Genomic DNA, 17778 nt, shown 5'->3' with positions numbered 1-17778 from the left:
TAATTTCACAGAATCTATCCTCACTAAGGGCCTTTGTAAAGATATCAGCTAATTGATTTTCAGTGCAAACATATTCAAGAATTATATTTTTGTTTTGAACATGTTCTCTTATAAAATGATGTCTTATTTCAATATGTTTGGATCTTGAGTGTTGAATTGGATTTTTAGATAGATTTATGGCACTTGTGTTATCGCATCTTATTGGTGTTTCATTAAGTTTGATTCCAAAGTCTTCGAGTTATTGCTTAATCCACAAGATTTGAGCACAACAACTTCTGGCTGCAATGTATTCGGCCTCAGTCGTAGACAGTGCTACCGAATTTTATTTCTTGCTAAACCATGAGATTAGGTTAACTCCAAGAAATTGGCAAGTTCCACTTGTGCTTTTTCTATCTAATTTACATCCAGCAAAATCAGCATCTGAATATCCTAATAAATCAATTTGTGAGTCCTTAGAGTACCATAACCCTAGAGTTTGAGTACCATTCAAGTATCTAAGGATTCTTTTAACAGCATTCAAATGAGATTCTTTAGGATTAGATTGATATCTAGCACATAAACAAACACTAAACATGATATCAGGCCTACTTGCAGTTAAATATAATAATGAGCCAATCATACCTCTATAGTATTTTAAGTCTACACATTTACCTTCATCATCCTTGTCAAGCTTACATGAGGGGCTCATGGGTGTGCCAATTGGTTTGGAGTTCTCCATTCCAAATCTTTTGAGTAGTTCCTTGGTGTATTTGCTTTGGGTGATGGAGATTTCTTCTTTTGTTTGTTTGATTTGGAGTCCGAGGAAGAAGGTAAGTTCTCCCATCATGCTCATCTCGAACTCCCCCTGCATGAGCTTAGCAAAGTCTTGACAAAGAGATTCATTAGTAGACCCAAAAATTATATCATCAACATAAATTTGTATTACTAACATATCATTTTGATTTCTTTTAATAAAGAGGGTTGTATCTACATTGCCTCTTGAAAAACCATTATTTAGTAAAAATTTGCTTAGCCTATCATACCAAGCTCTAGGTGCTTGTTTTAATCCATATAAAGCTTTATTTAATTTAAAAATATGATTAAAAAAAGCATGATTTTCAAATCCAGGGGGTTGTTCTACATATACTTCTTCAGCAATATATCCATTTAAAAATATACTTTTGACATCCATTTGAAATAATTTGAATTTCATAAAGCAAGCATATGCAAGTAGAAGTCTAATGGCTTCTAATCTAGCAACAGGTGCAAAGGTTTCATCAAAATCAATTTCTTCTTCTTGATTATATCCTTTAGCAATCAGTCTTGCTTTATTTCTAATTACATTACCATGCTCATCTAATTTATTTCTAAAGACCCATTTTGTGCCAATTATTGAATAATTTTTAGGTCTTGATACTAAAGTCCAAACATTATTTCTTTCAAATTGATTAAGTTCCTCTTGCATTGCATTAATCCAATTATGATCATTTTAGCTTCTTCAATAGTTTTTGGTTCAAGTTGAGATACAAAAGCACAATGATTAAATACATCTCTAAGTGAAGAATGAGTTTTTACCCCATGCATAGAATCACCAATAATTAACTCCTTAGGGTGGTTGTGAACATACCTCCATTCTTTGGGTAGGTCATTTGTACCTTGAGGTTGTTCTTGAATTTCTTCACCTCTCTCATCTTGTTTGTCTTCTTGTTCCTCATTCTCTGGAGTTGCTGAATCTTTCAGAGTGATCTCCTTCATACCTTCTATTAGAGGATCTGCATCATCAACGCCCTCATTCTTCCTTGAAGGAAGATCGTTAGATTCATCAAAAACAACATGTATGGACTCCTCAACTACTAAAGTTCTTTTGTTAAAAACTCTAAAAGCTTTACTAGTGGAGGAGTAACCCAGAAAGATTGCTTCATCTGATTTTGCATCAAATTTACCAAGTCTTTCTTTACCATTATTTAATACAAAACATCGGCAACCAAAAATATGAAAATATGCAATATTTAGTTTTCTTCCTTTCCAAAGTTCATAGGGGGTTTTCTTTAAAATTTGTCTAATCAAAGCACGATTTAAAATGTAATATGCTGTGTTAATTGCTTCCGCCCAAAAATATCTTGGAAGGTTGCTTTCACAAAGCATGGTACGGGCCATTTCTTCTAAGGTTCTGTTTTTCCTTTCAACTACCCCATTTTGTTGGGGTGTCCTAGGAGCAGAGAAGTTATGGCCAATTCCATTTTCATCACAAAAATTTTCAAAGTCTTGATTTTCAAATTCAGTTCCATGATCACTTCTAATATTTTGAATTGAAAATCCTTTTTCATTAGTGACTTTTCGATGAAATTTAGTGAAAATATGAAAATTTCATCTTTTTGTGCCAAAAAGAAAATCCAAGTAAAACGAGAGTAATCATCTATAATTACAAAATCATATCATTTTCCTCCTAGACTAGTGGTTCTAGTTGGTCCAAATAAGTCCATATGCAAAAGCTCTAAAGGTCTAGAAGTTGAAACAATATTTTTGGATTTAAATGAAACTCTAGTTTGTTTACCTAGTTGGCATGCATCACAAATTCTATCTTTTTCAAAATTCAGTTTAGGCAAGCCAAGAACTAATTCTTTCTTAATTAATTTTGAAAGAGAATGCATGCTAATGTGTGCAAGTCTACGATGCCAAAGCCAACTAGTCTCATTAACTTTAGCATACAAGGATACTAGGCATTGCATGTCTATTTTGGCTAAATCATTTAAATCTACCATATAAACATTGCCATGTCTATGCCCTATAAATTTAATGCCATCGTTAATAGGACTAGTCACAATGCAAACAGATGATTCAAAAAAACTTTATACCCTTTATCACAAAATTGACTAATGCTAAGTAAGTTATGCTTTAAACCTTTAACTAACAAAATATTTTCAATGTATTTGGAGGGAGTGATACCAATGTTACCTATCCCGATGATCTTTCCTTTGCCATTATCTCCAAAGGTGACCATCCCTCCATCCTTAGCATCAAGCGTGATGAATTGTGATTCATCACCAGTCATGTGTCTCGAGCATCCACTGTCAAGATACCATTTCCTGTTTTCTCCTTGGGATGCTAGACACACCTGCAAGCAAAAGTCAATTTTTGTTTTAGATACCCAAGCTTTCTTGGGTCCTTTTTGGTTAGTCAAAATGGTTCCTTTTGGAACCCATATTTTCTTTATAGTTGTGTTTGCAGATTTGTTAAAGAGGCAAGTGTATGATTTATGTCCTACTCTACCACATTTGAAATAAGTAATATTGGTAGACTTGTTACTTGAATAGTTTACATAAATATTTTTCAGAAATTTTTATTTCTTCAAGAGGTTATAGCCAAGTCCAGCCTTATCATATACGGCTTTTTGATTATCAAGAATCATATTTAGTTTGTTTGAACTTAAGGTGAACTTATCTACTATAGGTTTCAGCTTGTTAATTTCATTCTTTAAGCTTTGATTTTCTTGAAGCAAGGTGGATTTTTCAATTGAAAGGCTTTCAGCTTGTTTCACTAAGGACTGATTTTTCAATTTCAGTTCTTTGTTTTTCATCCTAGTTTCTTTAATTCATCAATTAAATCATAGAATGCTTCATGCAATTCTTCAAATGTAAATTCACTAGGGGTTTCAGAAATTACCTCATTTTCGTGTGCCATAAGGCACAGGTTGGCTTGTTCGGTTGAGGTTTCCTCATCGGAGCTTGAGTCATCACTCGCACTCCATGTGGCCATCATTGCCTTCTTCTTGAACTTTTTGGGACCTTTCTTCAGTTGTGGACATTCGGATTTGAAATGTCCCAGCTTCTTGCACTCGTAGCAGATAAGGGGTTGATCTTTCTCTTTCTCTTTGCTTTGTTCCCCTTTTGTGAATGGCCTCTTTCTCATCCCCTGTTTCCTTTTTCTTAGAAATTTTTTGAATCTCCGGTGATGAGTGCCATCTCTTCATCCTGTTCTTCATCTTCTGTGTCATCAGTTTCTTCATCAGGAGAAGCTGTGGATTTGAGGGCAATGGTTCTTTTCTTTTTGACTTCATCCTCTTGATGTTGCTTCATGCTTAGCTCATGAGTCATCAAAGATCCAAGAAGCTCTTCTAGAGGTAGAGTGTTCAAGTCCTTCGCTTCTTGGATAGCAGTCACCTTGGTTCCCAAGTTCTTGGCAATGACCTGAGAATCTTTCTTACAAGCTCACTGTTAGTATAGGACTTGCCAAGACTCTTTAAACCATTAATTATATCAGTAAAGCGAGTAAACATTACAGTTATGGACTCATCATGCTCCATTTTAAACAATTCATATTTATGCACAAGCATGTTTATTTTAGACTCTTTTACTTGATTTGTTCCCTCATGGGTTACTTCTAACCTATCCCATATTTCTTTAGCAGATGAAAAGTAGAAATACGATTAAATTGTTAGCATTAAGAGCACAATAAAGTACATTCATTGCTTTAGCATTTAATTGTGCAATTTCTTATCAACTCATCTCATTCTTTCTCGGTTTGGTTGACTCCTCACCATCTATAATTTTAGTGGGTGTGTGAGGACCGTTCACTATGATACTCCACATATCATAGTCGAGTGCTTGTATGAATATCTTCATCCGAGCTTTCCAATAGGTGTAATTAGATCCATTGAAAAGTGGAGGTCGGTTGGTGGATTGCCCCTCGGCTAGAGAAGTACCGACATGGGTTGCCATAGATCTTTGGCTCTTTGATTGTTTAGATCAAAGAAGGGCTAGAGCACCGGGCTCTGATACCACTTGTTGCCCAGCTATGCAACCCAAGAGGAGGGGTGAATTGGGTTTTAAAAATTTTAAGCTTAACTAATAACTTATGAAAAGTGTTTGTCAAAAGCTAAATGAATGAGGAGAAAGACTTTAGTTCAAGATTAATTACCTAAAGCAAGAATGCAAGGAAATAATGAAGAGTTAAAGAGAAGCAATAATGCACACCACAAACACAAGGATTTATAGTGGTTCGGTGCCAACCTTGCACCTACATCCACTCCCCAAGCTCCTACTTGGAAATTCCAATCCACTATACTTGTATTCAACCCGAATACAAACGTCGGAAACTCCGACACTAGCTATCCCAAGCTAGTCCACTTATTTTTCGGATACAAGCCAACCCAATACACTCCGATTTCAGGTTCGGATCAACCTTCCCTTGTTTTGGAACCCCTCCAAAACAAAAACAATTACTCACAAAGAGTAAAACAGTTTATAGCACAAATAAGTACAAGAAAAGCTTCTTTAATGAGCGAATATAACTTTAAATATACTTTACTCAAGTGAAGAAGCCTCTTTTGGATTTTCTCAAAGTGGATGAAGAATTGAATGAACGCTTGAGGAGTTGGTGAGCTTTGATTGAAGGCTTTGAAGGCTTTAAATGAGCTCTTGATTAGGACTGAAAAGTTGACTTGAGAAACCCTCTCTTTTGAATGCTCTTGAATGCTCTCTTGAATGCTCTTCAAATCTCTTTCTTTCTCTTCTTAATGTCTTGCTTTTCTCTTTCAAAATCTCTTACTTGTTTTCCACCTTTTGAAACCTTTTTATAGCTTTAAGAAATAAAGAAAACATTCTAGGCAGAAAAAGAGCCGTTAGAGCACATTAAATGAGCATTAAAAGCAACTAAAACGGGTTAAAAACTAGCCGTTGCAGAGAAATCCCGTCGCAGGGGTCGACTCATGAGTCGACTCATGCCTCAGGGGTCGACTCATGAGTCGACCTCTGTTGCAACAATCAGAAATTGGATTTCTTAAATTTTTGGCCCAAACTTGCAGAAGTCGACTCATGAGTCGACTCATGCCTTGTGGGTCGACTCACGAGTCGACTCACAGGTCGTGTCAAGCCAAAAATCCAGTGTGCCAAGCTGCTCATTGTGCCATGAGCTGACTCATGAGTCGACTCATGAAATTCAAACATGCATAACTTCAAAAATACAAGTCCAAAAATAATGAAATTTTCATCAATAGATCACAAATCTTTTGCTTTACCAAATGATACTATTAAATCAAGATTTTGGTAAAATTATGATTTTGCCCCTGAAGAGCACAAAGACTTTTTCAAATAAAAATATTGGTATCCCTTCAATCTGCTTTGTAATCATCAAAATCAATCTAGGAGCAACAATATGTACAATTATCTTTTTCTTTTTTTGGGGTACATGGTTTCCTTTTTAATTCCTAATGTGCTTGATTTTTTTATGCATATGGTTGCATGGTATTTGTTTTTGGTATTTTTTTGGTGTATTGGATTCCTTTTTGAATTTCTTAAAAAGAATTGATTTTCTTAAGAAATGCTAATTTTGCTACAAGTTTCTTTCCAATTTTTCAAATTTTAGAGGGAGATTGAGTTTTCTCTAATATAATTTGTTTTATATATATATATATATTATATATATTATTTATATATATATATATATATTATATATATATATATATATATATTATGTATAGTTACATATATCAATATTGTGTAGTTCTTTCCACCATCATAGAATCAAAAATTCACACTTGATATTAATTTTTAAAGATTAAAAAATAATATTAAAAAAATTAGTTTCAAATATTTTAGAAAAGATCAAGATCACACTTTTAGTAGATTTCAACGTGCTTAACATTCTTAGAATTAAGATGTAAAATGACTATATAACATAGTCTTAACACATTATCTATATTGGCTTAGAGATGAACATACAAAATCTAATATAACTAGCTTAGAACTCCATGCGATTCATGGGATGTAATTTTTTTTATATTAAGTTCGTCAAACCCATCTTGTTCGACTCGAACATCCGATAATAGTGCTTCACAAAAGCTTTCGCCATAGTATCCAAATCCATCTCCGCTCCTTGCCTCTACCATCGACCAAGATCAGAACTTCTTATTCTATTCCACTGCAGCAAGGCTTTTTCTTTGATCTCTTGATCTTCATGCAATCCTCTACTAACTTTTTGATCTTCTCCTTAGCCAGCAGCTCTCCCAAAACCTTCTCCCTCCATGCTGCATCATAATTGGGCCCGTGAAAGGCCATGGAGATCTCATTAAAGCGGCATATATTATTTTTGCTAAAATATGTTATTTTTATTAAAATAATATATTTTATTAAAATATATTATTTATTAATACTATCTGTATTAACTAAAAAGGAAAAGAGAAAAATCTAGCTATTAAAGAAGAAAATTTCTTCCTCACTTCTCTAGCGACCTCCTTTCCCTCCCTTCGGATCAATTTATTTTATTATATATATTTTTTATAATCTTAAGATTAATTTTTGAGTGTCTAAGCAATCAAATTCATTGAGAATTAGGATTTGCAAAAAAAATCTCATATTTTGAGATATATGATTTTATGATCAAATTTTTGCACCATCTATATTTATATATATAAATTAATGAATCAAATTATATAAATATTATGTGCTTTTTTTTTCTTCATCTTTCTCATTTCTAGCCTGTCACAATGTGCCAGTGGCTACATCATTGCATTGAATGCATCCACCACCCCATCGCCCTTCACCTTCGAGAAATTACACCCTGCACTCACTATAACTCCAACCACCTTTCTCTCTCTCTCCACATCCATCCCTCGTAACTGAATTCGGCAACTCCAACACCCACCTTAACGACTCCTCCTCCACTTTGCTCCGCCACAACCATCACCGATGGCGCTGCCTCATCTTGGGCGGTGCCTACGTCCTCCTCCTCCTTGTTCTCTATCTCACTCTCTTCAAGCCCCGTGACCCCACCATGAAGCTTGTCTTCGTCTGTGTCGAAGGCGTCTCCCCCCGCATCACCCTCCTCATCATTCGCATCAAACTCAACATCACCCTCAAGCTCTCTATCCTCGTCCACAATCCCAACCATGCCGCCTTTGACTATGTCGAGGGCCACATCATCCTCCTCTACCGTGGTGGTCGAGGACACCGATGTGGAGAACTATGCTTGACAAACCCTGAAGCCGTGCTCTCTCTGACTCTGCATGCACTCTCAAATCATTGACGGTCACTGCCCCACCCTAATGCTGCCTCTTCCTTCGATAGTGGTGAACTCGTAGAAGCTTCCACAAGTCGATCTCTCTCTCTGTCTTTGCATGTACTCTCAAATCACCAACTGCCGTTGCTCTACCCTGACGCCCCCTCCTCCTCCAAAGGTGACTGCGAAGAAGAATCAATGAACGATGACCGCTGCCTCACCCCAATGCCCCCTCCTCCGATGGTGGTGAAATTAAGGAAGCTTTCGTGAGCCGATCTCTCTCCATTTATGCACGCACTCTCTAATAGAAAAACTTAGGCAACGTCGATGCTATGTGGCTCCCTCCCCTTTATCCCATTAAGTCCATGTGTCAAATAAAGATCTCTCAAAAAAAATTATATATATATATATATATATATATATTATATATATATTATATATATATATATATATATATACATACATACATATACGATCCGTCTCCATTTCTCAATTTGTAAATCAAAAAAAAAAAAAAGGTACGGCAATACCCAACTAGCCAATTGGCCCAATTAAGATGGTTGAGGTCCGCTCAGCCCTCGGATCACGATCATCGGATCTCCTCCTCATCTGCATCTGGGAAGCACAAGTGCTGTGGGGTCCACCCATCAAGTCTCCACGACTATATCAACCAGGTAAAACCCTAACCCCACCCACGTACCTCAATTCCGATAGAGGAGTCGCAGCAGCGCCGCACCTCGAAACCCTTGGTGAGTGTCAGGTAAGCCAGTGCTCTCCCGGCGACCAACGCCCCAATCGCGTTAAGATTTAGGGTTTATCTTCTTTATCGATCTATCATCTCTTTGTCTCTCATGAGATCCTTGGATTGTAGCGGAATCGTCGTAGTTGGTGGTGTTGGTGAAGGGAAAAGAGGCATGGCGGCGGTGTATGCTCCACCTCCGATGAAGGCGGCCGGAAAGCTGGGGATGGAGGAGTCCCCGGAGAATCTCCACCGCATCCGGATCACCCTCTCCTCCAAGAACGTCAAGAATCTCGAGAAAGGTATGCATATATAGAGATATCCTTGTCTTCCTTCTCGTTTGCGGTCTTTTTTATTTTTTTTTTATTTTTTGTTCGTTCTGATTTTTTCTTAAAACTATATGAATACGGGCACAGTTTGTTCGGATCTGGTGAGGGGAGCCAAGGACAAGAGGCTGAAGGTCAAGGGACCGGTGAGGATGCCCACTAAGGTCCTCCACATCACCACCCGCAAATCCCCCTGCGGCGAAGGTATCATCGCCCCTTGCTGTTCCCCTTTTTCGATTGTCGTTAAAGAATTAATTCCCCTTTTTGAAGGGCATTGTTGTTGGTGTTTTTATTGTTATTATTGTTTGGCTGTATGTTAAAGAATTAATTTTATATTGCGTTGGATTACATGTATTTAGTTTCTTAAATAACTGGGAAATGTCAACACTTAAAATTTGGAACGGGCATGGGTACTAGAATCATCTTTTTCATATTCTCCTTGACCTTGCAAATCATGCAGAGCAAATGAAGTACATGATGGACTATGCATGGACTATCCATGTGATGGTAAATCTTAACTTGGAAATGTAGTGGAAATTAGTTGATACTAATGGAGCATTATTTTGATGTTGAATCAAATGGAGTGGATTGCTATTTTACTGGAAATATCTATATGATCAAGGTGCAACAGGATTATTTGATTACTCCAAACCATGCCTATTCTATCTTGGTCCTATAAGTGGGAAACATGGAGGATGGGAAAGCTTGAAATTGAATCAAAACAAAGTGCATGTTCATGAAAATTCATGTATGAAGGATTCATTGAACAAATGGTGAAAGAAGAATAAGGGGCAAGAGTTTACCCAAATCAAAACCATGGCATATAGTAAATGTGGATGCTTCCAAATAGGTTTAAACACAGTGTACATCGTGGGATGCACTAGGGGGTTTTTTGATGATCCAATGAAATTATGGCAACAAAATATCTTTCTTACAAGTGATAGTCTACTTTTGTTGAAAGAATCACAATGTACTGCAATTAAGGAGAATTGTTGTCTTAAACATTAGATTATGTATTGAAGACTTTTTATGGTAAAGAACTTGTTTTTGGAAAAGGAATAATTCTTGCTGTTCTTTTTGACTACTTTAACATGTTGACTGTGTATGAGTGATCATTTAGGAGATGCCTTTTTGATTCACCTTCCATATCTTTGTTTAAAAGCAATTAAGTTAGAATATTAAAAATAGCAAAAAAATGCAGCATAAAATGTTGTCATATTATTGTTCATACTTTTCTATATTTCTGGTTTGATGTCTGGTATATGAGAATTTGTTCAATGCATTAATTGAACAAAGCTTGTTGTTGTTGCCTGATGGCATGTCCTGAAGTTGTGGGATTGATATCATATGGAATTGCTAAGATAACGATGTCTTTTGTTTCTTGTGAAATAAGTTTGATGTCATGCAATTTCAGAAAGCTAGGTACTTGACATTTGTTCAAACAGAATTTAAGAAATTGAACATGTTTTTGTATTATTCAAGCAATTACTTAATATAATGAGTATCAATGCCAATGTAGTCATCCTTTGCAACCTGCAACTCCATAATTATACATTATGAAATAAAGTTTGGGAAATGCATTATATTTGAGTTTCAAAGGTGGTTATTGAATTGTTCAGGAATATACCTTTTAGTGATACCTGATATACTTTTTTAGTGAGGGCCTGATTTATATGGAAGGGTAAGTAAAAAAAAATATACATGTATATTGATCTAGATATATAGCTCGGAGATTTTAGAAACAACTTACTAGGTTTAGTCCAAATTGTCCAGTAAGTCCTCATCAATACTTTTGGTCTTTCCAAATCTTGCTTCCAAATGCTTCTAAGCTTTCTTCTGTTTCAATTTACTACTTATCTATCATGATTGCAACTTTGCAGTTTCTGCCAAACAAAAATCTAGAATTTTTCTCAAATTTTTAACCTACTGGATTGTTTGTTCTAAGCAATCTGTTATTATTGTGATTTCTGACATATGTCCATTTCTTGCAATGTGCAAAGTCTGTTTTCTCAATGCAAACTGTATAATCTTAAATGCATAAACAAATAACTATCAACTAAGCTGAGAGTTGCTCCATGCAAGTTGTAAGATATTACACACTGAATTGAGGAGGTTTGTGTGTAGAGCAAGGTTTAAATTTTCCATTGTTGCGAGATAATTCTTACCAGAGGAACTTGATATATGGGATCAAGGTTCAGAGTCCATGGAGAACATGAATCTACTCTTGAGTGGGAACTCTCAAAAAACAGTTCAGTGATCGTCGCAGAATGTATAGTTCTGTTCTCTCTCTCTCTCTCTCTCTCTCTCTCTCTCTCTCACTCTCTCTCACACACACACACATTTTCATTGTTATGCCTTCTCGTTTTTCATTTTTATTATTTAAGTTAGATTTTCATTTTGTTCGAAATTAAAGCTATAATAACTATAAGTATTAACCATGTAGTTTCTGATCTGTGAATTTTCTCTCAACTACTATTCAACAAGCTGCAACCATGTAATCCTTCAATATCTTAAGTCAATCCAAAAAATAATAGAGCTGTTTTCTTTCTTCTTCTAATATTTCTCTTTCATTTACCAGCAAGATAAGTTGGCACCTTGGTTTTTTTTGGTGTTTTTATCCTGGTTGTTTTATATTTAATGGGAAATGAGGTATTTGTTTTACTCCTTAAGAAATTTGGGTTTGGTGGGGGGGGGGGGGGGGGGGGGGCGCAAAGGTCATTTAGTATTGTCTCTACTGCTGTAGAACCTGCTTCTAGATATTGTTTTACTCTAATTATAGATGACCTGATAAAGGTGCAAGCTACCGTGCAGTTTGCTCATGAATACTGAGACCTATGATGGTTGTCTTATTTCTTTCAGGGACCAACACATGGGATCGGTTTGAGCTTCGTGTACACAAGAGGGTGATCGATCTTATTAGCTCACCTGAAGTGGTGAAGCAGATTACCTCAATCACCATTGAACCTGGTGTGGAGGTTGAAGTGACAATTGCAGATCCATGATTCAGCTGAAAACTTTGATGCAATTATATAGACAGTTGTTTTGTCCGCCATCTGGAATGAGCGCAACCAGTATGTAGTCTAAAAGATAATAACACTCGTTTTTTCATTATATTTTTCTTAGGAAATCTTAATCCTTGTTTCTATTTAATATGAGATTTTGCTAAAACATCAGTTTGTGCCCGTCGAGGAATCTAGTGTGCTTTCAGTTATTTCCATTGAATATTTATCTCATGCCTGATGATTGCAATCGATTACTTATTCGATTTGATGGTGATTGAACTGACTTATTGTCTTCTGAATGAATAAATAGGATAGGAATGAGACAGCCCTTTTAGAGCTTGTTTGGATATACCTAAATCTCTTGGTATTCTATGGGAATGGAACATCTCGCGTTTATATTGAACCATAAAAGAATGTATATTTTCTGAAGGGTTTGGATAAAATTTCACGGGCTCAAATTACCACAGAGAAGATAGCATTTCCTTTTTCTTAAAAAAAAATTCTGCTCTTCCTTCTCCTATTCTTTTCAGGCCTGTCTTTTGCACCCAAAGACTGTCTTGCGTTTCTGTTTATCTTGTTCCTATTAACATCAACGGTTTTAACTTGCATCCCTCCCTTTATTTGGATCTCTAGCTTTACTCTCATAACCATATTTTGATGAATGGCTACCTAGTAGAAATAGAAGGTAAAGAACACTTTTATCCTGATGTGGACCATCATTTAGGCCTCGGTCGTTCATGTCCTGGGTTGTGGCTGATGTAGGTAAGAGTTGGCCACAGTTAATCTAAAAGAGTTGGAAAAGTATGGCTTCGATTTTAGTAAGTCTTTTTAATTTAGTAAGATAACCAATTTGGAAGGATAAATTTTTAGTGGTTGACAAATGTTAGATAAGGAAGATTTAATTGTTAGGATTCGATTTCATCTCAGAAGGCAACTATCAGCTAGCTTCATATTGTAAATGTAGGAATACGATTTCTGCCGGTATGATCCATGCATATTTTTTGGGAGTAGCAAGTCTTTTTGGTATATACGATTCTAATTTTCTCTCTATAAATAGAGAGGTGTGGAAATCCTCAAGATAAGCTCCGGAAAGGCTTTGAAATGTTCTCTTACTTATTATTAATTTTTAATTTCAAGTTAACTTGAGTGTTGGAGGGTTTTCATTTAAAAAATTTTTCAGCCAAGGATTTGTTTTGTAGATCTAATTCTGGCAGTCAGGAGGATATTTCTATCTTATCTTCAATTGAGAATTTTTTTATCTCATCTTCAGTCGAGGATACTATCATTTCATCTTCGGTAGAAGACACTACCACCGCATCTCCAACCGAAGATATTACCACCTCATCTCCAGTTGAGTACTTTAATCTCATCTACGGTCAATGACACTTCTACCTCATTTCTAATCAAGGACTCCACGTCATCTTCTGACAAAGATTTTTCGCTGCTTATTTTTTTTGGAGAGACAAAATTCGACCTTGTCAGTTTGGATTTTGGCCACAATAAATGGCGCTGGGGAAGAGGCCCAATTTTTATTTAGGACTTATTTTAAGAGAAAGTGTTTCATCTTGAAATTACGAAGAAGGGCTTCAAATGTCTTCCTTTGCTGAAAGGTACAAGCCTTGATCGTCACAATATAAGGAACGTAGTAGGGTATTGTAGCAAATTTCTATTATCGAGACCATGTTAATCGGCGATCCAGCAATTACCTCCTCATAGTTCGAGATAAAGGCACAGTCGAAGCAATTGGCTTGAGGGCTCCGACTGAGGACAGCATATGTGCCCATGACTCCGTAATCAAGAAGAAACTTCCACAACTCAAAAATTCTTATGATAAGATGAGGCTTTTAAGTCCTCATCCATTGTTCTATTTTCTTTCCTTGTAGGTTCACAGGTCTATGAGCATCTGAAATCGAGGTCGAGTTGAAAATCAAGATTGAGCTTAGGTGATGATCAAGATCGAGGTTGAGCTGCTAAAGATCGATGTGAAAATCAAAATTGAGTCGAGATGAAGACCGAAGACGAGCTATGCCCAATACACTTCACCAAGCCGAGGTGATGATTAAGACCGAGGCCGAGCTGCTAAGCCAAAAGGTTGAGGTGAAAATCAAGATTAAGTCGAGATGAAGATCAAGATCGAGGTCGAGCTACGAAGTTAAAGGTCGAGGTGAAAATCAAGACTGAACCGAGGTGAAAACCGAGGCTGAGCTATCAGGTCCAATGCACTTCACCAAGCCGAAGTGAAGATCATGATTGAGGTTGAGCTACTAAGCCAAAGATCGAGGTGAAAATTAAGATTGAGTTGAGGTGAAGATTGAGGTTGAGCTATTAAGCCCAATGCACTTCATCAAGTCGAGGTGAAAATCATGATCGAGGCCAAGCTTTCAAGTCAAAGGTCAAGGTGAAAATCAAAATTGAGCTGAGGTAAAGATTAAGATCGAGGTCGAGCTTCTAAGCCAAAAGTCGAGGTAAAAATTAAGATTGAGCTGAGATGAAGATCGAGACTGAACTATCAAGCCCAATGCACTTCACTAAGTCAATTGAGGTCGAGCTAATAAGCCAGAGGCTGAGGTAAAAATTAAGATTGAGCCGAGGTAAAGATCAAGACTGAGCTATCAAGTTTAATGCCCTTCACCAAGCCGAGGTCAAGATCGTGACCGAGGCCAAGCTATTAAGCCTAAGGTCGATGTGAAAATCAAGATTGGGCCGAGATGAAGATCGAGGCTGAGTTATCAAGTCCGATGCACTTTATCAAGTCGAAGTGAAGATCAAGACTGATGCCGAGCTATAAGCCAAAGATTGAGGTGAAAATCAAGATTGAGCCGAGGTGAAGATCAAGATCGAGGTCTAGTTACTAAACCAAATGTTGAGGTAAAAATCAAGATTGAGCTAAGGTGAAGATCGAGGCTGAGCTATCAAGCTCAAGGCACTTTATCAAGCTGAGATGAAGATCAAGCTCAAAAATCGAGCTCCTAAAAGCCGAGCTCCTAAAGCCAACCTTTGAAAGTTGAGCTCCCAAAGGCCGAACTCTCGAAGCAGAGCTCTCGAAGGCCGATGAGAAAAAATTGATTTGAGAAGTTCGACTAGAGGCAAACTAACTAGAAAATGATAACATGGCTCTAATCATCTATTATTTTATTTTTTCAAAGCTTGATTTGATTTTTAAGAAATAGAGAGCCCAGCCAGAGCCAATCTGACGAGTTTTTTTCATTTTTTATACACAGATCCGTGACTATGAAAATTACCAAAACTATGCTCCTCGTCCATGGATGAGCTGAGCGGGATGCATCTCTGAAAATCTCCAACATATGTCTATGAAGATCTCCAACGCGTGCTCCTCGTCCACGGATGAACTGAGCGGAATACGTGTCCGAAAATCTCCAACATGCGCTCCTCGTCCATGAACAAGCTAAGCGGAACCCATCTCTAAAAGTCTCCAACGAAAGTCTCCAACGTGCGCTCCTCGTCCACAAACGAGTTGAGTGGAGCACATCTCTGAAAGTCTCCAATGCACGCTCCTCATCTACGGATGAGTTGAGCGGAATGCATCTTCAAAAATCTTCAACATACATCTCCAAAATTCTCCAACATGTGCTTGTCCATGGACGAGCTGAGTGGAATGCATCTCTGAAAACCTCCAACATACATTTTCGAAATTGTCCAATGCACGCTTCTCATTTGTGGACGAGCTGAGCAGGATGCATCTCCAAAAATCTCCAACATGCGTCTATGAAGGTCTCCAATGCGTGCTTCTTGTCCACAGACGAGCTGAGCGGAACATATCTCCGAAAGTCTCCAATATGCGCTCCTCGTCGAAGGATGAGCTGAGCAGGATGCATTTTCGAAAATCTTCAATGCACGCTCTTCATCCACAAACGAGTTGAGCGAAACATATCTCCAAAAATCTCCAACATACGTCTCCAAAATTCTCCAACGTGCACTCTTTGTTCACGGACGAGCTGAGCAAAATGCATCTTCGAAATTCTCCAACGCACGCTCCTCGTCTACAAATGAATTGAGGGAATGCACCCTTCTTCGAATTTCTCCAATTGCCTCTCCTCATCCATACATGAGCTATATACGTCCTACACAATGGATGAATTAAAGGAGTCCTGACTCTTACAATTTGCAGAACTATACTGATGGCAATGAAGGATAGGCAATAAAAGCAACAAGGCGGGAGATCTCAATATCAGATCGGCCTCGATCCTAAACTTGTACTCTTTTCGTTCGATCTCAACTTGAGCTCGAGAGTGGGGGGCTACTATTGTGGATCCTCACCTCAACCTCGATCAATTATGTTCTCGATTATGGCCGAGGTAGGTAAGGGTCGGCCACAGCCGACCTAAAAGACTTGGGAAAGCATGGCCTCAGATTTGGCAGGTCTTCTCAATTCAACAAGACAATCGATTCGGGAGGATAATCTTTCCCACGACTGATAAAGGCTGGATAAGAAAGATCCAACCGTCAGGATCCGATTTCACCCCAAAAGGCAACTACCAGCTAGCTCCACATTGCAAACGCGAGAATACGACTCCTGCCAGTGCGATCTACATACATTTTTCAGGAGCGACAAGTCCCTCCGGTGTATACGACTCCAATTCCCTCTCTGTAAATAGAGGGATACGGGACCCCCAAGATAAGCTCTGGAAAGATCTCGAAACGCTCTCGCTTATTGTTGTTCTCTAATTTCAAGCTAACTTGAGTGTCAGAAGATCTCCATTGAAAAATCTTCTGGTTAGAAACTTATTTTGCAGGTCCAGCTTTAGCAGCCAGAAAGACACTTCCACCTTATCTCCAATCGAGGACCATTTTACCTCATCTCCAGCCAAGGATACTACCACCTCATCTTCAGTCGATGACACTTCTATTTCATCTTCAGTTGAGGATACTACCACCTCATCTTCAGTCGAGGACACTTCCATTTCATCTTCAGTCGGGGATCCAACCACCTCATCTCCAGCTGATGATACTTTCACTCCATCTTCAGTCGAGGATTTTTCCATCTCATCTTCTGTTAAAGATTTTTTCACCATATTTTTTTCTAGAGAGACAGTCCGACCTCATCGGCTTGAGTTTTGATCACAACACCATGGTCCATCCTATTGGTTAAAATTTATGTTTAAAAATTAAGATTTTTGAGCATGCGTGTATATTTTTTTTTCTTTGTATATTTTTCTTTCTTTGTATCTGATTGTGATGTATTTGGGAGTTTCGATGTGGCAGTTCTTTTTTTTCCCATTGGAGAAGCAGAAGTTCATGTATGCCAATCATCACGTACATTATATCAGAATTGTTATCATTTTGCAGAATTTAAAATCAGGCATGCAAAACGTTCCCTTAATCATAATTTTGCATGATATCGATTGGTTGTTCTTCTGGCCATCGTCTACTGCTTTTTCACTTGTTCCCTCTCTCTCTCTCTCTCTTTTTAAATTTAACCCTCGTTCATTTGAACTTTTTTTTTTTTTTTTTTGATTTTATAGTCAAATATGAGTGTTAAATGGTGTTACACGTAGTTTATAGTAACTCCTGTACATCTATCCACAGCGAATTCTATAAGATTCCAGGGACATATCTTCTTTGGAATTGTCATCCTATTTTTTTAGCTCCTTTTTGTAGATTCTGTCGTAATTTGTGTTCGCGAATCCAAACAAGCCTTTAATTGCCAGACACGCTCTTTGCTCAGCCAGAATTATCGTCCTATGCCTGCACCCTCGTGAAATTATTTTGTGTCTAA

At 37.5% G+C, this 17778-nt stretch overlaps 1 protein-coding gene across 2 annotated transcripts; it reads left to right on the top strand.

The window, feature by feature from the left end:
* The first annotated feature begins 8578 nt into the window (after positions 1 to 8578).
* On the top strand, positions 8579 to 12261 carry LOC105035607 (small ribosomal subunit protein uS10z/uS10x). Of its 2 annotated transcripts, none has more exons than XM_010911209.4 (4): positions 8579 to 8734; positions 8846 to 9015; positions 9130 to 9243; positions 11899 to 12261. In XM_010911209.4, the coding sequence occupies exons 2-4, from the start codon at positions 8889 to 8891 to the stop codon at positions 12039 to 12041; spliced, it is 384 nt and encodes a 127-aa protein (XP_010909511.1). In that variant the 5' UTR covers positions 8579 to 8734; positions 8846 to 8888; the 3' UTR covers positions 12042 to 12261. The 2 variants fall into 2 exon arrangements, with proteins under 2 accessions (XP_010909511.1, XP_010909512.1); XM_010911210.4 differs by having other exon boundaries at positions 8640 to 8723.
* The last annotated feature ends 5517 nt before the right edge of the window (positions 12262 to 17778 follow it).

Source organism: Elaeis guineensis, chromosome 4 (assembly GCF_000442705.2).
Source record: "Elaeis guineensis isolate ETL-2024a chromosome 4, EG11, whole genome shotgun sequence".
In the NCBI taxonomy this organism is placed as follows: Eukaryota; Viridiplantae; Streptophyta; class Magnoliopsida; order Arecales; family Arecaceae; genus Elaeis; species Elaeis guineensis.
The sequence above is the reverse complement of the archived record's forward strand: the minus strand, read 5'-3'. Positions and strand labels throughout refer to the sequence as shown.